The sequence below is a fragment of the Eulemur rufifrons genome, chromosome 30 (assembly GCF_041146395.1).
Source record: "Eulemur rufifrons isolate Redbay chromosome 30, OSU_ERuf_1, whole genome shotgun sequence".
Classification (NCBI taxonomy): domain Eukaryota; kingdom Metazoa; phylum Chordata; class Mammalia; order Primates; family Lemuridae; genus Eulemur; species Eulemur rufifrons.
The window spans coordinates 138,791,949-138,814,586 of NC_091012.1; the positions used below are offsets into that span (position 1 = coordinate 138,791,949).

Here is a 22,638-nt window from a genome sequence, read left to right on the forward strand (position 1 = left end):
AAAAAAAGAAAGAAAGAAAGAAAGAAAAGGAAAAGGTAAAAGAAAAGGGGCTAACAGCGGAACTCAATGTCAGAAGACTTCAGATGTGAACCCCTGCATGGAGAGGCCACTTTTATGAAAGGAAATAGAATATCAGTTGTCAGCCGATGAGATTTGTCTCTTTATAGATTTTGTTCCTTGAATTTTACTTCAATTTGGGGCACACACAGATTATTTTAATTCACATGGTTTTTTTCAGGTGTTCCCCTGAAGCCCAGAAAAGAGTTACGATTTACAGAATTGCAGTCTGGACAGCTGGAGATTAAGTGGTCCTCAAAATTCAATATTTCCATTGAGCCTGTGATCTATGTGGTCCAGAGAAGGTGGAATTATGGCATCCATCCCAGTGAGGACGATGCCACGCATTGGCAGACAGTGGCGCAGGTAAGTGCTTCACAGACTTTGCTTTTTCCCCTTGGGTAGCGTCTACTACACACCTACATAAAATTAACTTGCTATGCCTCAAAACAGCGTGACTACAAAAATAACTTAATCACATGTGGAATTAGTGTCCTGCTTATCTGCTTAAAAGAGAATGAGGACTGCAGTTATAAACCAATACACCCAGAGACTTGACTATTGGCTTAATTTGCTCAAAAAACACATGGAAGGGAGGTAATTTTGTAATCTGATTGTTCACATTTATTTTCTCCAAGAACTACATTTCCTTTAGCTAAACTCAATACCAACCAGAGTCAGGGAAATGCCACACTGTAAAGACTGGTTAATGTGATATTTAATAATCTACATGGCATCTCTTCTATTTCTCCTACATTTAAGCTTTTATTCCACCCAAGGACTTTGGTCGCATGGAGCAAGATTCATATCACAAAACTGCTTAGTGGGAAGTAGCCAACAGCTCATAAATCTTTGCTAAGTGCTTTCTTCTCCGTCTTAATCAACTCAAAAACTGATACACCACCTGGATGGCAGAACTCCCAGAGTTTATCTTAACAGTACTTCCTCCTCTTCTGTCCTGTTGACGAGAAAAGCAAAATATTTTCTTTCTTTTTAAGAGCTGTTAAATGGACTACCAGCTGCAAAAAGAAAAAAAAAAAAAAAAGAAAGAAAGAAAGAAAAGAAGAAGAGGAGGAAGAAAAAGAAAAAAATCACAAAATCATGTGGATATTAAAAAAACAAAATAAATTCTCAATGTGAAACTGCTTCATGCTTTCAACAACTAAAATGCCTTCTCCACACTTGTGTCTATGGGAAAAATTATCACCTTAAATTGATCAGATTATTTTTCTCCAAGGACTAGATTCTCATTTTTTTTCAGTAAATATAAAATAAATTTCAGCATTTAGGTGTTTGGAAAAAGAATTTGGTTATTTTCTCAATGGTAGTGTCTCAAAGGAGATAAACACTAAAATGAAATAAAAACCCCAAAATAAACAAGAAGTTTGATGTAAAAGAAATTAATATTAAATTAGTTTAATATTAGATTAGAAAAGATACCTGGCCAAATAAACTTAGTAGTTGTATTTTCTACCTATTTTATGAAAAAATTTGCTTTAATGAAACATACAGTTACTCAGAAAACAGCCTAAAATTGCATTTGATATACATGGCCTGCTCTCATAAGTAATGATACTACAGATTCATTTGTAAATTTTCCAAATTATGTAAAGATTTAGGAAAGTAACTGACAATAAAATCATCTCTTTTATCTTCTCCTTTTGGAGAGAGGAAAGCCCCTGTATTATTGTAGCTATTATTCTTGCCAGTTAATGCCACACATAGTACTTCCTTTCTTTGTCTGCTAAACACTGTGGATGTCATGCTGACTTTAAGCTTTTTAAATTTATAGCTAAAACTCTAAAAGTTGAAATCAGTTGAAAGTTGTCTCAAATTCTGCCAAAGCAAGTAGAGAGCCAAGTTTACGAGTTCATATTCTTTCTTTGATCTCAGAAATGTTTAGCTCCTTTTGGATATTGGTGTAAATGCGACAGTCCTTTTCTATAAATTAGTATAGACAGAGGTTTGGGAGGGTTTGAATTTAATCCTATTTCCCCAATTTCCTCCATAGAGCCACGCTGAGTTTGGCACTAGGTGTAGGTGAGACCACGGACTGTACGTATTTATTCCTTGGAATTCAAGGCAAAGGTTTTCAGATCTGCAAATGGGAAGAAAACATAGAACACTGTTGGAAGCAGGTCTAGAGTATGAACACTGTTAAAGTTATTTGATAGCTTGGGATGGTGGCAGTAGAGACAGTAAATCCTACTGACCTTGCAAGTGTCTTTTTTCTTTGGGCATTTTAGTGGACAAAGATATACTAACACATCTCACCCTTTAAAATCACAGATGTTAAGTGATTTGCTCAAATAAAAAAAAATAGTGTCTTGGGTTACAATTTACCTCCAGAAATTTTTAGTGTTCTTTTAAGCATGTGAGTTGTTTATATTTAACTTCCAGAGTTATATTTGGCATGCAAGTTAAAGGGGGCATTTTCTTCCTATAATCTAAAGATGATTTCATCTTCATGTCTATAATGTAGTGATCACTATACATATATATTCTTTATTGGTTAAATCCCTCAAATGCTGTATCTAGTCACCAGATTTAAAAATAGGCCAAACATTTGTCACAGATTTTTTTTTCTTTTTTGAGACAGTCTTGCTCTGTCACCCTGGCTAGAGTGTAGTGGCATCATAATAGCTCACTGCAAGCTCAATTCCTGTGCCCAAGCAATCCTTGTGCCTGAGCCTCCCAGGTAGCTGGGACTGCAGGTGCACACCACCACATCCGGCTAACTTTTCTATTTTTGGTAGAGATAGGGTTTTGCTGTTACTCAGGCTGGTCTCGACCTGCTGGGCTCAAACGATCCTCCTGCCTCAGCTTCACAAAATGCTGTGATTATAGGCATGAGCCACCGTGTGTGCCCAGCTGTCACAAGATTTTGATTTCCAGAGATGTTTAATTCCTTGGGGTCAAATAGCAGTGGTTCCTTGATCCCCAACTGCCCCCTCTATAACTGGACATGACAAGCTTTCTACCCAGAGTTGCATCGGCTGATAAGTTAGTGTATTTTTAAAAACAGATCCAACCCCCATGTCAGAATAAAAATGGAACATTCCCTGTGCTCTGTGACATTTCCCCTCAGACCACAGACGAGAGGGTTCAGCTGATGGACATCCGGCCCAGCAGGTGGTACCAGTTCCGAGTGGCTGCCGTGAACGTGCACGGGACCCGCGGCTTCACAGCCCCCAGCAAACACTTCCGCTCTTCCAAAGGTCAGTCCTCCTGTCCTGCGCAGACAGGGGCGCGCGCCCTGCTCCCGCGCACACGTGGAATAGATTCTTTGTCTGTGTTCGCATGTATGGTTAGCAGGTGGGGGCTTTTCTGTCCTTAGAGAGTGGGACCAGATGTGTTTGAAAGGACCTTGTAAATTGATGGCGAAGGGCATCACTGGGCTTTCACCTGCAAGGTGTCACCGAAGATAATATAAGCATTTTTTATTTTTTAGCTTTGAAGTGGGCGTGGGTTTCCATTATCAACTTCTTTTGAGTTTTTGCTTAAAGGTATTCTGCATCAAGCACCATTCCATTAATTTTCAAAGGGAAAAGCTGAATTTCACCTACACTAGACGATACAGCCTTTCATAACATCCACAATTTAAACCCCTCCTGCGACATTTGATCAAAATTGATTGCTATAATTTTGTTCAGTTCCTATTTCACTGCTATTTTAAAATCTCTGTGGAATCAGATGAATACTGTACTGTATTTCTGGTTAGTATAGTCTGTAACAGTTGAAGGACATAATCTGTCCAGATATTAATAATATTTTAGGATTATTTCTCCAATTGTGTCCATATGGCTGCACACCTTCCAAATTAATTACCTATCTGCTTGGCTAACCATCGAGATCAGGTTTCATAGATACAGATTAATCATGTTGTCCACTTACTAATCAGGACTTATCTTCTTACATGGAAGCTCATTTAAATTTATCTTAAACAAAATGCATTGTGATATTAATGAATAATGTAAGACTTATAACATCAATCATTTATCTTCTTATGAGAAGGTTTAAACTGGCTGCTATAAATTGCATTTTCTGTTCCATGATTGGAAAAACATATATGTCTCAGATAGTCTATCCAGTTTTCACTGGGGAATATTGCTACCCTTTTCTCTGTGTAATCATAAATGTCAAGTGGAAAACTTGCAATCAAAATAATTTAATATTTGGATTTTATTATAGGGCATGTCGTAGATTTTTAACTTTCTTTTACAAAATCATTTTAAGAAAAGGGAAATTTGCTTTTTTCTTCAGGGAGGCAAATATACTAATTAAGCAAGCTTTAAAGTGAAACTATAAATCAAGACATCAAACTTTGTCTTAAGAGTCTGTCTCTAGCTTGTCTGACAATTTAGAGAGGCAAGTGAAATCAATAATTAATAGTGGGTTTGGGAGGTGGCTTGAGAACTCTTCACCTTGGGTTTCATGGTTCAAATGCGATCCAGACACTTTGCGGTCAGAATGCATTACCATCTGTTCAGTTGCCGGCAGGACGTGGGCTGGTGCTCTCAGAGCAAGCCTGCAATTCAGACATCAGACAGAAGTGGTCCCCAGCCCCTAGAGACAGATGTTGAATTAATTACCTATAAGAGCTGTAGCTCGTATTGCCTAGTGGAGGTGGGGAAGGTGGCTTTGCTCTCAGGATTCCTTACAGAGCATTGCTATCATGAGATCTTTAGGGTCTGGGCAGAGGTCTGTTGACAGCCTCCAGGGGTGGTCATGAAGGTGCTAACTGACAATGGAAAGGCCATGCTGTCTGGGCACTTCCTTCCTAGTGTATCTGAGCAACTTCATCGTCTAGAATGAGAACTGGACCCCACACAGTTACATGGGCTTTTATTGAATAAAAATGCACCATTTACCCTGAAATAGGAAAGTGCAATCGAGTCTGGGTGGAGCCCTGAAACGCTCACTGATTGCCTCTTGTTCAACTCCACGTCCACGTGATTCCTGCTGCAGACCACAGAGCTCATCTGTACATTTTTAATTATGGTTTAAAATAAATATATTAATAGTTTCATGAAAGAAATGAGGTGAGATCATGAAAGGAATCCCCATAGGACCAAATATTCCTGATCTTCTTCCCCTGTGGGACAGAGGTAGTGACTGGACACAGGCGTGCCTTCCTAGCTCTGCCCACATTAGGCAGGTTTTATGTCATCGTGCACTTCTCAGAATGAGAAACCACTGATGTCTGACGAACACGGGGCCCAGACTTGTGAGTGGTCAAGTTAGAGTGAGGGTTGTGCAATTGGAAAAATATTTTTGCACTTGTTTACTTTTTTCCAGTAAATTGGTGTTTAACCTTTTCTTGATATTGTTGATATTTATGGAATGGGCTAAAAATACATATATTGCATGCTTAGGGTTGGAAATATGTATTGCTAAGCAGGGACTACCTACTACAAGATAGTATTTACAACTTTGCTGAATTTTGTAAATAAAGTGTTCTCTTCTGGCCATGGAGACCATCTATGTGTCAATATGGGTAACTGATAAAGAAAAGTTCCAATTTTGTGGATTGCATAAAGCAGAACCCAAATCCATTGTTTAATATGTTGGGAAAAGCAGGGAAACATTTGTTTGGTCGTCTAGGATTAGTCAATATCAGTTTGACATTGTGAAATCACATACTTGCAAGGAATCTTATGAAGAAAAATTTCAAAATCCAACTAAAATTATCATTAACCTAACATATAATCTTTTAGTTATTATATTCACTTCCGTTCAAATTCAAAGCTCTTCCCCTATCCTTTTCTCCGTATTTCTCCATGTGCGTAGTGTACGTTGCAAAGGGAAAGGAAGTAGACAGCGTTGTTTTCACAGCACGTAAGCATCTTGTGGATGTCATTCCATGCGTACATTACAGAGCATCAGTAAAACTAGAACAGATCTCACTCGTGGTAATAAAGTCCCCTGCTGCTCCCTGGAGACCTGTGACTTTCTACTCTGCTCCACAGCAGCTCAGGTTGTGCCATTTCCAGTGGGCTGGGCTTGGTTGTACATATGTCTTGAAACTATCAAAGAGCTGGCAATTTGCCTGCAGTTGTAGCTTCAGCAGTTTTGCAGAGACTTATAAGTTCTTGTGTGTCTAGATGCTGCAGAGTGAACTGTTTTTTTTTTTTTAAGGGCAAAAGAACATTATCCCAACTGCTAAGTCTGGAAAGAAAAAAAAGGCTGAAATATTACTAGAACCAATCTTCTAGTTAATTGGAAAATTTGTGACATAGCTGTATCATTTCTTTTACAATATAACAGCACTTGATCACAGTTACATACCTTAAGAAGTATTCCTAGGATGCACTTCAGTGGGAAAGTTTGATCAACAGACATCAGTAGTAGAAATCAAAAAAAGTAAAATCAACGTTTATTTTCTTGAAGTATACATTGTTCCTCTGTGTGTGTGTGTTTATGATTATGTGTAATGGTCATTCTCTTTTTGGCCCTTGCATGCTAGTTAGTTGTTCTTTTAACACGCAGAGATAGGTTTCTGTTTATAATAAATAGCGTCGTCTGAAAACCTAAAGCAGCCAGCCTCACAAAAAGTGGTGGAGTTTCTCCCGGGACAGGCAGAAGTGGTCCTTTCCCATGAGATTTCATGTCAGTGCAATAATAGACCTGCATTTCTCCACGGGTGATAAGTGATTTTGCTTGTCACTTTACCCAACGTAGGCTCAAAGTCATTCCATTGTACCAAACCTTTGTGCCTGTTACTTTGTCATTTGTGGCTTCAAACACAAGAGGTTAAGTGATGAAACCTGAAATCTGTCTTTCTGAAAGCGAACTGTTCCATCTTCCTTTGCTGAAAGCACCACATACGATCGTCAATGGAAGGAACTGCTTTTCTCCAAGGCTGAAGTTGGATTTACATACTAAATAGTCAAAGGCCTGTGATGTGAATCCTACCCTCTCCCCCTGTGCTCCTGAACTAGTGAATTAAACCCTCTGGTCCTCAATTTCCTCATCTCTAAAATGAGGGCAGTAATGCCAACATTTAGTCAATAAAATATAACCATATGTTTATAAAACTAGAAATAAACAGTGTTCATGTCAAGTTTCCTAAAGCTAATGGTATCGCAGTTTTCGAAATTCTCCCAGCTGGGGGTGTGCAATCTATGGCCCGCTGCCTGTTTATGCAAATAAAGTTTTATTGCAACACGGCCACACTCGCGTGTTTACATATCGTCTGCAGGAGATTTTGAGCTATGAGGGCAGAGTTGAACAGTTGTAGTCAGTACTGTATGGTTCATAAAGCCTGAAATCTTCACTGTGTGGACCTGTACAGAAAACATCTGTCAGTGCCTGCTCTAGGCTGTTATGATGAACACTTTCTCCACTAAAAGACTTTGCATTTTTACTTTCTGCAGGGATATTGACCCTCATTGTGATGATGGAATATAACATATACGGAGTGTGGCACTTGAAGGTGTATATTGTCAGAGCCTCAACTTTCTCTTTTTCCTCTCATTTTTATTCCTACTCTGTTTTCTGCCACCAGTTACACAAATGACCTTGGACATGTTACTTCACTTCTCTGACCCCTAAGACTCACACCAGGAAAAAAAGAAAAAAAAAGTGAAATAAATTGTAGAATCTCTTACAGCTTTGTTATAACATAGATCTGTCTTTCTCTCTTTCTGTCTGTCTGTATATGTCTATAGATGTATGTGTGTGTGTATATTTCACATGCAAACATCCAATTACATTAGAAAATTCTAATACAATTAAAGCATCATGTAAGTGGTAAGAAAAGATTTTGTATAATTCAAGTGAATGTGCCTTATTTCATAGCGTAGGGAACCATTTCTTAAGGCAGAGAATGGCTTAAACTTGGAAGTATGTTAGGATTGACTGAAATACTTCAGATTAGATAAACCAAACTGATCCTCTTTTAGCTGAACTCTATAGTGAGTAAGTGGATAAATAAATGGCTAATTTGCACAGGACAATGGGGGCAATAAATAGGTGATGGCCACAAATTCCTTTTGGTGTTTTAATTTAATATTGATTGTTTTGGGGGAGGAAGAGTTTGGGGAGACCTCTTCTTAATAGTGGAACAGCACCATCTCGATATTGTAAAAACTCAAAATTGGCCTTAGTTTTGAGAACATATAAAGCAAATATTATTAATTCATATTTTAATAGCATTATTTCCTCATATGTTGTTTTCATAACTTATGTTGTTTCATATTTTATAACGTTTCATGAACTAGATCATATTATTCTGGAATATTATGATCACATCTAAGATATAAGAAAGATTTTCCAGGTAAATAAATAATGACATAACGAATGAAGCAGATTAAGGAAAATGATGAAATACCTAGCACTAGTTGACCTTTTTAAATGTTAACATTTTTTTAAAAGAGGAGATGATTTTGAGCTTTTCCTTTTGAACCCAGAATGCCGGGAAAATTCATGTGACTGCTTATTTTCAGCATACAGAGATTCAGGTGCATCACTGAGAACATGAATGGCAGTTCTTTTCTTTAGGTATTTTAATTTTTGTCTTGCCTTGAGGCGATGACTCGCTTGCCAGCGAGGTTCCCTGTGGAGAAAGGTCTGTAGCTTCCTTCTGTAGGTTAGGGATGGAATCCAATGCCAGAGGAAGGGGCGTCACTTTAATTCTCTTACTGCAAACTGGGAATGACCACTCCTTTTATTTTCCAATTCATTTTATGATCTTGTTGTGGTTTAGCAATTCCGATTGACAAGGGTTTAAACCTGAAACTGAAATATCCCTTTAAAAATCAAAGCTACATTTAAAAGAAGCCTGTCATTCATTCATTCATTCATTCAGCGAATGTTTACTGGACAGGTATGGTGTGCAAGCTGCTTGCTAGATGCTGGAAATATGAAAATGAACTAAACAGACAGAAACTACTCTGCTCGCGGACATTTCATTATTGTGAGTGGAGGCAGGCAGCAAGCAAAGCGTACGATAAGCCGGTTGGTAATAAGGGCTTTGGAGAATAACGGAGCGGGAGAAAATCAGGGTGAAATGTGTTTCATCCGGTGGAGGGAAGAGCGTGTGGCTACTGTGCACAGGGTGGCCGGACCTGCAGTAGGACGGGGACTACTGGCGTGGGGCTACCGAGGGAATGCGTTCGGGCAAAGCCAGTGGAAAAGCCTCGGTAGCATCCCGGCTTTCCTCCCCAATAAACAGCGTGGGAACCTGTGGGGCTGGTGCCAGGGGTGGCCGGGACTCAAGGAAAGGAGGCAGGTGTGCAGTGGCCTTGCAGGGCACTCGGAGACCGCTAGCACTTTTACTCTGTGTGAAAGCTTCCGAGCAGAGGGCAGCACGGCCGGGTTCACGTGGGGAAGCGTCCCCGCTGCTGCGTGCAGGGCAGGCGCTGCGCAGGCCGCGTGGAGCCAGGGTGCGCTGTCAGGAGGCCTCCGCAGTGACGGGCACAGGTGCCGGTGGCTTGGCCCCGGCTGTCAGAAGAGGGGGAAAGCTGTTAAATTCCACATATATTTTGAAGGTGGTGCTAACACCATGTGCTCAAGGGATATGAGTGGAAAATAAACGTATGACTTCAAGGTTTGGGGCTGGAGCCCCGGAAAGGAGGAATTTCCATGTGCCGAGCTGGGGGTGTTTGTGGGGGCTGTGTGTGCAGGGGGCGGGTGTGTAGGGGTCATGATTTTGGTTTGGGACCCTTTACTTTTGAGATGCCTTTGAGACCTCCAAGTGGAGCTGGCTGGAAGATTGTTGAATAGCTGAACCCGGATTCAGGGGTGCGGTCTGTGTCCAGGCACCAGTTTGAGAGTCATCGGCACGAAGATGCGTTTAGAGCTGTGACGCGGGGCAAGATCCCTGCGGAGTGAGTGTCCACGAAAAGAGGAGCAGCCCCCGAGTTCAGTGCAGAAGTGGGCTGCTCTCCTGTTTAGAAAGGAGGGGATTTGGAGGAGCCGGTGGGGCGTGGGGCTGAGAAGTGGCTCCGGTAAGACGGCAGGAAAATCCCGTGGACAGAGGTGACCACAAAGCCTAGTGAAGCCTGCGTTGTAAAGAGGAGGAAACGATCAGTGGCATTGATGACGTTGGTTAATCGATATTGGTGATCAGAGGAGGACTCCCCTGGCGCTGCTGAGCCCCATGGCAAGGACAGCGGTGCTTCCGTCCCCGCAGGAGGAGCAAGCGTCTCCTCCTCGAGCGGAACTCAGTGGTGTTCGTGCCTCTTGGCGCCTGGCCAGCTCGTGCCGTACTTGTCACCTTCTGGCCTGCAGATCATCTCCTTCAGAATTACCTGTGTGTTTTACATGAAATGTGCATGTCTCTGGGCCCCAGCTGCACTCAGGGTCCGCATATCCCGGTATAAGCCCTGCGCCTGCGGGGAGATTCCCCACATTGCTTATTTGACCACTGCTGGGTTGACAGCATCACGTGATCCGCTTCCCCTTAGCCCCTTGCCTAAAAAACAACTACGAAGCTTTCTTATTTTAAAAAATGAAGGAACTAACCTAACGAAGCCCCCAGACATTATGGATCATAGAGAAGAATAAGAAATTTTTAAAAAATTCGTATTTCCATCAAACCACAAGGGATGCTGAGAGTAAAAACAGGGATTTTTTTTCCCCTCCAGTCTTCATTTATACCAAGTTAGATGTAACTTCTCTGCACCTCTGATGCAGATGCTGTTATAATTGAAATTATTGACAGCGTTTTCATGGGGAGGTGACTTGAAATTGAAACCATCTGTAAATCATCTGTGGTGAGGTTTGCTCACTTTAGTCTTCTTCACATGCGTGCTTTAAATGGAGATTTGTGGGGTGGTAATTCCAGCACCTAATTTCTCTCTTGACAGCTGAGAAGGTTCTGGTTTAGGAGACAAACCAGAAATGGTAAAATTACAGAAATGGGTATTACCCGCAAGTCATCCAATTTGTAATGTGGATAAAAAATGGTGCAGGTTTTTCTTTTTTCCCTGATCTCTTTTTGTTGCTCTTACCTGATGCCAATATCCATCACTACAGGGTCACTAAGCAGAAAACAGTTCCTTGTGTGAACTGGATTTCTAGCTTTCTCTTTTTGGGGTTTTCAAGGGTGAGTCTACTTTGCTTACTGACTTAATGTCAATTCACCTGCATTAAATTTTACTATATTTTACAGAAATGTAGCCATTTCAGTACAGCAAAAATCTGGCTGGGCTGCAGTGGTATGCAAAGGCCTGGAGGATCCTTCTAGACTACAAATTTGTTGGACCAAACAAATTTATCTTACTGTTTTCCAGACTATATTTTCATTTGAGGCTTAACAAGGGGACCTTACTTATCGCTTCTTTTCCGCTTTTCCGCATATAAAAAGCGATGCTTGCTGCATGACCATGTAGTCATTACAAACTCAAAGATGGTTTTGTCATTGTCCTCAGTAGCTGAGTCACATGTTTGTCTTTCTACTGGACTTCAGACCCATCCGCCCCACCTGCGCCTGCTAACCTGCGGCTGGCAAACTCCACCGTAAACAGTGATGGGAGTGTGACTGTCACGGTCGTTTGGGACGTCCCCGAGGAGCTGGACATCCCTGTGCATCACTACAAAGTGTTCTGGAGCTGGATGGTCAGCAGCAAGTCTCTCGTTCCAACGAAGAAGAAGCGGAGAAAGACTACAGATGGGGTAAGTGGGGACGGGAAGGAGAGGGTCGCCTCTTCCTGCAGGGGCTGTTTGAACTCCAGACAACGGGTCTGAAAAGTGGGCTCTGCTGAGCTGAGAGAAGGAATGGATGCAGGAAAGCTTCCTGTCATGTTCGTTTTGACCGAGGAAGTTCAGAGAATGCAGTAGCATTCCAACTGTTTTGTCTTTTACATTTGAGGCAAAAATAATTGAATTTAGCCCATTAACCTGCTCTTATCTAAATGGCAGCCACAACTCCAGAAATCAAAAGAACACTTTCAATTAGCCCCATCCTACCTGTCTAGCCACAGCAAATGATATAGAATGCAAAATGTGCTTTCCATTTAGGTCTTTTTTTTTTTTTTTTGGCAAGATCCTTGTAAATGGAAGAGCAAGTGTTCATGGCTTTTCTGTTGAAAGGTGTTTCCATCTGTAATTGAATCAGCAGACAGTAAACAATTTAGAAACAGCATTTTGACGGTATATTGATTAAAAGAATCTAGAGTGGTTTATTCTTCAGATGCCAAGAAATAAAGTCTTCACTGAAATGTTTTCTGCAATGAGATTTCTATGATTGCAAATATCTTGCATCAATTGAAATGTTTGGTGCATAAAAAGAGTTATTCAGTTTCCTTTTAGTGTATATTCATTTATTATAGAATTTACTTAAACACATTTCCCTTAATTTAAGAAGTCAAGTCTCATGGATAAATAAATGTTTAAAAATGAAAAGATAGCAAGACTATATTTTTGACCTAAGGATTCCAATATCTGTGCCACTCTCTTTATATATTATATATAGAATTATAAAACATCTCCAAAAGTCCGTATCATTGATATGTAGCTGTCATACTATTTTCATTTTATTTTTTAAAAATTTTCTGACAGTTCCATCTTTTACGTTGAAGGGTTTTGCTACAAGTGATAACGGTAGCGCATGCTTACCTCATGGGCAGAAAGAACTGAAATTGGGTAACGACAGCAACCTAGGGCAAAAAGTGACTGGATAGAATGTTGGCAGGGTCCCTCACCCAGACCCCTACTCAACACACGGTGACAGAAAAATCTTCACACATTTTGTCAGGTTGATTTTTCCTATAGCTTTTGGTGGAAATTTGCTCATAGAAGATATAGACTAGATAGCAAAGAAATACAATTCATGCTGATTCATAATTTTTTCAGGTATGTGGCAACATAAACCTCTGTTAATTTGTTACACACAGCTCTCTTTTCTCTGCGAGGTGGTACCTCAGACAGCAGCGATCAGCATGATTCATTTCCGTGCTACCTGAGAGCATCCAAGAATTGGATCAAGAGCATTATTTTGAAAATAGATTTGAAGTTTATTTTGATCCATAGTAGAACTGGATTTTCAGATCCTAATGATGCAGAAAAGTGTTTGATCTTAGGAAATTAAAGACATACCTAAGCCAGAAGCTGGTATGCCACATAATGACATAGAAGATTTTGCAATGACGATGAGAGGCATGGAAGGCTTGTAATGGAGCTTGGGCGTATTCTCTTAATTTCCAGTTTCAAAATTCTGTGATCCTGGAGAAACTTCAGCCCGACTGTGACTATGTTGTGGAGCTGCAGGCCATAGCATACTGGGGCCAGACACGCCTCAAGAGTGCCAAGGTGTCCCTTCATTTCTCGTCCACAGGTGCAGTCAGCAACAGTAAGTAACAGACGTGTCATGTCTCCCAACCCGATTGTGACACGTCCCGTCTCCCAAGCCCCTCAGCACACAAGGGCACAACAGAGGGACAGTGAGGTTTTGATTCAGAATTATTACATAGTAAATCTTCTTACCCATAAACATGTAACTATACTGTTTGAACTACCATGTACAAAATAGCTTGACTTTTGAATTCTTTCATATGATTTTTATCTATTGTAAGTGTGATATTTTGATGTTGCAATGGAAATTTAACAAGAAAACTTATATATATGTCATTCCAACAGATCTGCTGTTTTTATATTTATGTTGTTTGTACACATGCATACTTTTTTTTAAAGATAATACATATAAACTGTTGTTTCCCTTCTAAAAACATGATGCACCCATTTTCCTGGTATTCCTCAGTGGTCTTAATTACTCCTGGAAAGACTACCTTATACTTCTTTGACTGAAGTCACTAAATCATTCTCATGTTGGTTTTTCTTGTTTCCATCTTTTCTTACCTAATATATTTGCCATAAACCCGGCAAGAGGAGAGTGTTATACGACACTCATATCTGAGTCAGAAAATAAGTTACTTGATGTTTCTGGCTTTGTTGAAAAGTGGATACCAGTCAGAACTGCCATGCAGAGCGTCCGGCATGGTTTCAGGGACCTGGGGCAGGTTAAAAGGGAGCAGGAGGGAGAAAGCCAGGGTCTGGGGCTCCAGGAATGTTGATTCCTTAGGCCAGCAGGACCCTGTTGCATCTGCCTCCTATCGGGGCAGGAGGCCTCATTCGGAAAGGGAAGAAGAATGTGTTAAAGGTTTGTTTGAATTTAGGAAAGGCAGTTCTGGTCCACAGAGTTAGATGCAGTGATTGCTCCTAACTATCTTCCACCACCTGGAAGAAAAGTAGGATCCAGGCCGGGCGCGGTGGCTCACACCTGTAATCCTAGCACTCTGGGAGGCCAAGGTGGGTGGATCGTTTGAGCTCAGGAGTTCGAGACCAGCCTGAGCAAGAGTGAGACCCCATCTCTACTAAAAATAGAAAGAAATTATATGGACAGCTAAAAATATATATAGAAAAAATTAGCCGGGCATGGTGGTGCATGCCTGTAGTCCCAGCTACTCGGGAGGCTGAGACAGGAGGATCCCTTGAGCTCAGGAGTTTGAGGTTGCTGTGAGCTAGGCTAACGCCACGGCACTCACTCTAGCCTGGGCAACAGAGTGAGACTCTGTCTCAAAAAAAAAAAAAAAAAAAAAAAAGTAGGATCCAAATGAGCAGGTTTATTTGCAATGATGCTTTCAAAAAAGTTCTAGAAACAGCAATTCCTACTTGTCTGAGAAATAGTTTCTTTGTAGATTAAATGGATTTGAAATGGGCTATTTTTATGGGAGTCTAGGTACAATGTAACTTTTAACTAAACGTTCTCATGGAAATATTTCTATGTGTCTAGTAACTTCATTCATGTTTTAATCCACTCATCCGTCTAGTCATCACATTGAAATTGAATGCCCATGAATTATGACACTACTGTGCCTAACGCTGGGAATACTATACTATATAATATTATACATGTATATACTATATGTTATATGTACCAAATATATAGACTATATATATACACTGTATAAATGTATATGTGTCCCATAATATTCTATAGAATATAAATATTGTATGCACATATGTATATATGTACACCCTATGCATACATGTACACATGAACACACACATACACATTCATACACATACACATAATCATACACACAAACACATTATTCCCAGCACTAGATGTATTTCAATCTCTGCCTTAACAGTGCTTAATTTTGAATTTGGGAGATAAATATGTAAAATGATTGCACAAAGATCACTGGGTGACATGCACAACCACAGGAAACAGGAAGCAGAAATAGCTAACATGGACAGGCACATCGTTCCTCATGAAGTCCTGAGGAGTGAGTGGTCTGTGGGCTCACAGAGCACGGGTATTCTTGCACACACGTGCAGCAGCCCGTATGCGTGCAAAGAGATGAAAAGTGCAGTGTGTGGGCAGAGAACTCGGCATGGGGGAGTGAGGAGGGGGTTGGGAGACCTTTCTCTCCCCTGAGCTCTCTTTGGGTTGCAGGGTTTTAACAACCGTCCGCCTGCTGGTGGCTGCCACCCTGGCCACTCTCTGGACTCCAGAGTCCTATATTCAGGTGTTCAGCCTACTCCACGCCTCCACGTGGGCGGCTGGCAGGCATTTCAAACATTACACGTTCAAACAGAGCTCTGGACTTCCCCTCACACCTGTTCTTCTCCCAGGCTCTCCTGTCTCGGTAAATGGCTCCAACATCCACGCTTTTGGTCGAGCCAAAGATCCAGAAGTCATTCCTCATTCTTCTCTCTTTTCTTTCTCTCCAGAAATCCAATTCTTCAGAAAGTCTTTTTGTCTCTAATTTTAAATTCTATGTGAGATCTGTCCAACTCTTTCCCTTGTTCGGGACACTATCATCTTTTTCCTGGAAAATTAAAATAGTCTCCTAATTAGTGTTCGTGTTTCTGCTCTTTCTTTTATATCCTTTCTTTGTAGAGCCGACAAAGTGTTCTTTAGAAACTACCCATCTAATTACAGATTTCTCCCTTTTCCGAGTTCCTGTCTCAAGAGAGCCAACAAATTGTCTTCTCTTTTCCCTTCTCCCCAAACTTTCTCCTTCTCTGCTTTCCTCCTTTTTCCTACCCAGCTTCCTTCTCAGACCAAAATCCTTTAAACCTCTCTTCATCCAGGACGTGCCTTTTCCTACTGGTGGTGGGGATCTCGCCCACTGTGTAAAATGAGTATGTCTCTTTAGTCTCCTGGTTCTTCCAATAAACAACATTCTTTCCCCATTAGCAATTGGTGTGGGATTGCAGACTCCCACAGTTTAATGTGTGTTTATTCCCAGAACCCAGAGTGAGGAGGGAAAAACCCCAACCTCAACTTGTCCTTGTTGAGGTTACATTATCTAGAGCCTCATCGTGGTCCAGGCCACAGATGGAACTTTCGTGGGACCCTGGGTCTCCCCTGCACATGTGCAGCTTTCTCACTCCTCCTAGGGCAGCCCCACATGGCCCTGTTAGCTCAGGGAGATCTTTCATTATCCTCTCTCAAGGATGATTGTAAACTTTCCTCTCTCCTTTAAGCCACATTGCACAGTCTAGTCTAAATCCCTGCCTCTTATAAGCTGTGCAATCCCCCACTGATATAAACATATCTGTCCCTATGCCCATGCTTCTCTTCTCCTGTCGCCTGTATTGTGAGGTGGCGGCGTCCTTCCCTCTGCGTATGGTGGACCATCTCTTCCCAACTCAGATGCCTGCATCCTCCGAAGTCAAATCTCTTCTAGGTCGGAGACACGGATTTCTACCTGTGTGCTCGCAGCACCCATCCTAGTCCTGGGCACATCATCACGGCGCCACAAATATTTGTGAAGCCAAATTAGCCAGCTATTCCCTCTTTTGCCTATACCCTCGACCTACTCCTCTCCCCTGGCTAGATCTGCTCAGCTTCCAATTCTAAAACAATTCTTTCCTTGAGTCTGGTTTCCTTCTAGCTACCATCTTATCTTTCCCCTTTCCATGTGTTGCTCAAGCATCTGCAATCTATTTTTCAATCTCACTTTTCCACTGAATCTGCTCCTGCTGAATGTTTTCCATTCCCAACTTTATTGCCCCTTCCTGATGCATTTGTCCTCATTTAACTGCACTCACCCTCTTGCTACCTACACCTTGACCCTTGTATATTTGACTCCCAAATGTCCTGATTCCTCTCAGACCTCTGCTCAGTTTTACTTGTTGGGTCTCCTTCCTCCATCCGGCTCTTGGTCTCTGGTCCTCTCCAGAGTTCCATCTTATCCACTCTGACAGCTTTGTCACTACCTACTCCAGGGTCATTCCCGATGACTCAGCTCTAGCCTTGATTTCTCTGCTAATACCAGATTTCTCTAGGTTGTCATTGTCCCTATCTGAATGTCACACAGGCATCCCCCACTCAATATGCTCCACGTTAGACTCACACCCTCCACTGACAAAGCCTGATGTCCCCATGCATTTATTGTCACCATTGGGGTTACTGCTGGCCAGAAACCTGGGAGTCTTCGTTCACTGCCTCCAGTTCCCTTTAGTTCATTTCTAGGTCCTGCAATTTTTGTCAAGACCTGCAGCTTCTTGACTCTTCCAAAAACATAGGAGGAATGCAATAAGTGTTTTAGCTCAGCTGAATGCAACCATCTGTCCATTCAACCACCTCTATCCCACACTCTAACACTACAGCTTTCTAGAGGTTCCAATAGATTCATCTCATATGGTCATGAATACAAAGGGAAGGGACAGTGAAGTGACATTCAGTCTCAACTTCCAGCAACCAAGGTGGTTCATCTCTTACAGGCTGTTTGCATATTGTAACTATCCACCGAGAGTTTGTGTTTTCACTTGGTTGACTATTCCAGAGGAATTCTCTTCACTGGTGGGAGTTTCTAGCCAGGTGGGAAGACACTAGAATCAAAGCAGTTAAATGAGAGAAAGAGGGCCCTCCCTATTTGACTAGTTGAGTCTCAGTACTAAGACTGTTTTCTAGTCATCACTTAAAATTAGATAATGTCTTGCCTAACCAATAAGACATGTGATAGTTAACCTATCAAAGGCCACTTTATCCTTAGGACTAATTCCTCTCACATAGATTCAGAAAAGTAATAAAAGAAAAGTAAAAAGAAAAAAAAGAAGTCATAGTGCACAGTACCTGTAGTAACACATATTGTTTGGGTCCCAAATTATTCTACAGAAGCAACTTGCTTTACAACAGAGTATGCAAGATATAGCTGAATGTTTGTCAGGATTTTATATCCCAATGTTGATATATAATCTCATAAACACTAGTACATGACTTTTATAAGAACACTATATATTTCATCATCAACCAACTAGAAGTAAAGAATAATTACAACTTTATAGTATAAGCAAGGGAAATTATATTTTATAGGAAGGAGAGTAGTAAATGTCAGCATATAAATTACTTTTTGAATTATATTTTTCCAGGTCTGCAGGCTGCTAGGTGTTTTAATGATAAATATTTTTATGCAAGCGAAGGCTGAATGTTCATGCAGTTTTATGAAAGAGTCCCTTGAAGGGAATAAGATGTAGCGCTGTCCTTAATGGAAATGTAGCTTGGTTTTTTTGGAGGCAGGAGGAATATTTTCAAGGTTGACAGTTTCCAAGTGTTTTATATTTGCCTCACGGAACTGGAATACTTTTCTAGCTCTCCAAAATAAGAATGGAGTGGAGATAAAATACAGTAAATCTCTTGATCTGTAAAATTAATCAAAATTTGGATGCTTGAAAAAATAGTATACATATTTGATTGTCTTAACTTTTATGACTATCAAATAGCATAAATCAGACTTCATACCTTTTCAGAATATGGTAGATACGATTTTATTCCATCTCTATTTACTACTGAAAGTGGAGGAGGCTTTCTTAAAAAGTCAGGGACATGTTCCTAGCACTGAGTCTGCACTCTATCTGTTGTTTACCCAAGGCACGTATCAGCTGTACCACTTGTTGGTGGAGTCCTGCTCTTGAATCATTTCAATAAAGCAATAATGGTTTAATCTTGAGATATATAAAAAAAAACATTCTTACAACTATAATTAAAGATTATAGTTTGCATGGGATATAAAATCAAGTAGGAAGACAAGACTCACATTGAGTTTAAACATAATATCTAAACTTCTATGTTGATTATCCACTGGAGAGTTCTCAATATCACAGATTATTAAAGAAATGGGAAACAAAAATGGGCTTGTGAAAATTTTAGATCCTTAATCAGTTATGTAATAAAGAATTTGGGTGAAACCAGGAGGATTCTTCAACTCCACGATGGTGTCAAGGAGGTGACGGGTTTGGGCCAGGAGCCCTGTGAGTTTTCCATGTCTGGTTCCTCCCCCTCCCCTGGACTCTGAGTTCCCTGTGCTCTTGATGATGCTGGCTCTCTGCAGGGTTGTAGTGGACCTCAGAAAGTAGTAGCCTAGATAGTGTTTCTCAGTTATCCAAACATTGATTTGAACTCCTTAAACAAAAATATTCTAAAGACAAATCTGACTAACGTAAGCTTCCATTCCCTTTTCATCACATCCATTGGATGGACAAATTCGTGGGCAGGCCAGCGTAAGGAGAAAGTGACAGTCGATCTTTAGTGAGAGCTAATTCCTCTTTCTCAGGCGTCTGCAAACTATGGCCCACCGGCCAAATTAAGCCCCCGCCTGATTTTGTAATTAAAATTTTGTTGGCTCAGGGCTATATTTATTTACATATCATTTTCATATCGCCTCCGACTGCTTTTAAGCTACAAAGGCAATTAAGTAGTTGGGAGAGAGACTGGCCCACAAAACTGAAAATATTTACTATCTGGCCCTTTATGAAAAGTTTACTGACTTTTCATAGGATGGCTGTATAAATATAAATTAAGTGGTATCAAAGCTCACCAACCAAACCAAAGCCCACCAGAAACACACCTGTATTCAAAAAGTTATGGTTTTTTTTTTTGTCCTCCTACAACAAAGGAGATTGTACCCCATGTTTGAAACCCATGTCAAAGGATTACTGTACTGACCTAAATAAAACACCCTGCAGCGCCCCAGGTAAATAAACATTTGGTCATAGAGCCATGAATTCACAGACTTGTTTGTTTCCCTTCGTGCAATATATATTAAGCAACTACTGTGTGTGTTTCCGAGGTAGGTAGTGGGCATCCGAGGAAGATTGGGACAAGAGTCTCTTTCTAGAGACTTCTAAGTTGAGTTGGAGAAACAAATTAAAGGAAAAAAATATTGAATGCTGAGAAAATACAGGCTCACTAAACAGCTGTTTGTTTCCATTTACTTTGGGAAATCTTCGCCAGGGAGAGCTTACAGGAAGTTTTGAAGGAAAAGGAGAGTTGTTCTGGAGAGAAACAAATAGTGCGCTACCTTCCGAGCTAAAGCAATCAGAAGTGTAGGTAGCAAGGAGCCCACTAGATTTCAGAAATTAGGAGGGGAAGATACAGCTAAATTAAAACAGAAAAACAAACAGCAAACTAAAACGAGAGCCAGTTCATGACCCTAAACAGCAGCACAATAAGAAGTGACCTCGCTTAAGAATAAACGTTTGAATTGCCTGATTCAAAGAAATATTTCTTGGTGTTTTCTTTGATAGCAGCTTATGTCTGTCTCTCATTGGATATGGTATATTTGGGTTTGGGGTCCTTCTTACTCACTCTTATATTGTCCTAGCTTGGCAATGAGTGTGTCTGGAATATATTTTTTAAGTGGACAATAGGAAAAAAAAATTTCATGTTAAAAAAAAAAACAATAATGAACATGTGAACATGTTCTCATCTCCTCCTTCCTGAAGTGTTCTGGTTTATTCACAAAATGCCATCTCACACTGCAACAATTGTGCTTCTATGACTCGGTTCATCTAGAAGTTTTTGGCCACTTTTTCAAATAACAGACACCGTGACTTGTCAGAGGTACGCACTGCCACCGGGCAGGCGCCCTCAGTGGACGCGGCTCAGTGTGCGCTGTAATGGTGGCGGTGATGTCTTCTGCTGCTTCAAGAGCCCCTCACGCACAAAACCTGTATATCTCCAGCTTCTAGCTCCAGTTCCTGGCTCCTGGGAAGTGCTCATAAATGCTCACAGAAAGAGCTAAAAAAGAGTGAATGTGCTCTGACATTCCATTGCCCAATCCAATGTGCTGTTGCCATCGCATTGCATTTCCTTTCCCGGGGATTTTAATACTTCACCCTAGTATCTGTCAGAGTCTGAATGTCTGTCACTAACCTGAACTGCACTCAGATGAGCTGTTGAGTGCTGAGACTGAAGTTGGCATTGTCAACTGGGTCAGTGCAATTTGTGCTCTGAACTACCAATGTGACAAAGTTGAACGGAATTTCTGTTTAGGGACTTGTAGCAAATGCTGATGTGTATAATGCTCATACTTCTGTGAAAAGCTAGTTATTGTTTTCATGAAATGGTATTTTAATATTATTTTGTTTATTTCCCTCATAACTGTAAAAAAATCTATAATGAGATACCATTTATACTTCTTACTATGTTGGAACATCTTAAGTCATAAATATACTTATTCAAGTATACTTTCAAGCCCTGTGAATATATAGTGATTACCAATTTAAATCCCAGGGATTACATGTAATATACTTTTAGTATTCCAGCACATTTTGAAAGGGAATTTCAACACATTTTTAACTGGAGCATGAAAGAATATGCAGTTACATCACCTTTCACTTTAAAAACCAGGCGCTGATGTGAATAAAAAACAGGATGAAATTAAGTACACTGGGATTAATATCAGGTTATCCAGTTATGCTTAACAAGTACATTAGAATGTTTTACTTTGTTGCAGAAGAACAGCTTGGGAAAAGCAGAAAAGGTGGGGTTCAAATGCAGCCCCCTTTTCAAAGAAGACGGCCAACCCGCCCGCTGGAGGTTGGAGCTCCGTTCTTTCAAGACAACCAGCTGCAGGTCAAAATCTACTGGAAGAAGACGGAAGGTACACAAGCATTTGTTGCTTATTTGGTATTTGCTTTAAGTAGCACAGTGATGTAAAGATACCTTGAAAAAGTAAATGTTAAGTCACAGTATTGATATTAAGGCAAATGGTCAATGAATAAGGCACTTAAATGCCTTTTTAAAAAGTACCTCACTGTATTAAAGTCCGAATGGGTCGATCTTGGTTCCCGCAGTTGGAAATCAGCAGCAGTTAATTGCTTGAATGTTCTAATTTCAGGGTGTTGGCCAGTCTTCATTTCTTTCCCAGAAGACTGGTCTTGTGTACAAAATACTCAAATCATTCATTATTGTAAGCTGTAATTTTTATTCTAAATTATTTTTTATTTAAAAAAAGACCTATAATACAAATAATTTGGAAAATAGAAAGAAACTCACCTATCATCTCAATATCATATCCTGGAAACAGCATTTTGGTGGATTTCCTTTCAGAAGTTGTGTGTGTGTGTGTGGGTGTGTGTGTGTGTGTGTGCGTGTGTGTGTGTGTGTAGATACATGTACATATTTCTGTATATTATAAGAGCTGCTGTATTGTCATGCATTTTTCATAACATTTTTTCATTGCTGCTTATCATGGGTATATCCTAATGTCATAGTACATGTCATTTTTCCAGTTCAATGAAATGTTTAGGTCACTTTAAAATTTCCATTTCTAATTAAGGCTGAAATGAACATTTATCCTTAGGATAGATTCTTCCTGTTTGTTTGAACAATTATCTTTA

General features: G+C 40.5%; 1 protein-coding gene across 1 annotated transcript in view; it reads left to right on the forward strand.

The window, feature by feature from the left end:
• ANOS1 (anosmin 1) overlaps positions 1–22,638 on the forward strand; it is a 150,467-nt gene that overhangs the window by 110,579 nt on the left and 17,250 nt on the right. The window contains exons 5-9 of the mRNA XM_069463845.1: positions 239–423; positions 3,146–3,275; positions 11,471–11,676; positions 13,207–13,351; positions 21,753–21,899. Of these exons, the coding sequence (XP_069319946.1) occupies positions 239–423; positions 3,146–3,275; positions 11,471–11,676; positions 13,207–13,351; positions 21,753–21,899 (813 nt within the window). The remainder of the gene's footprint in view (positions 1–238; positions 424–3,145; positions 3,276–11,470; positions 11,677–13,206; positions 13,352–21,752; positions 21,900–22,638) is intronic.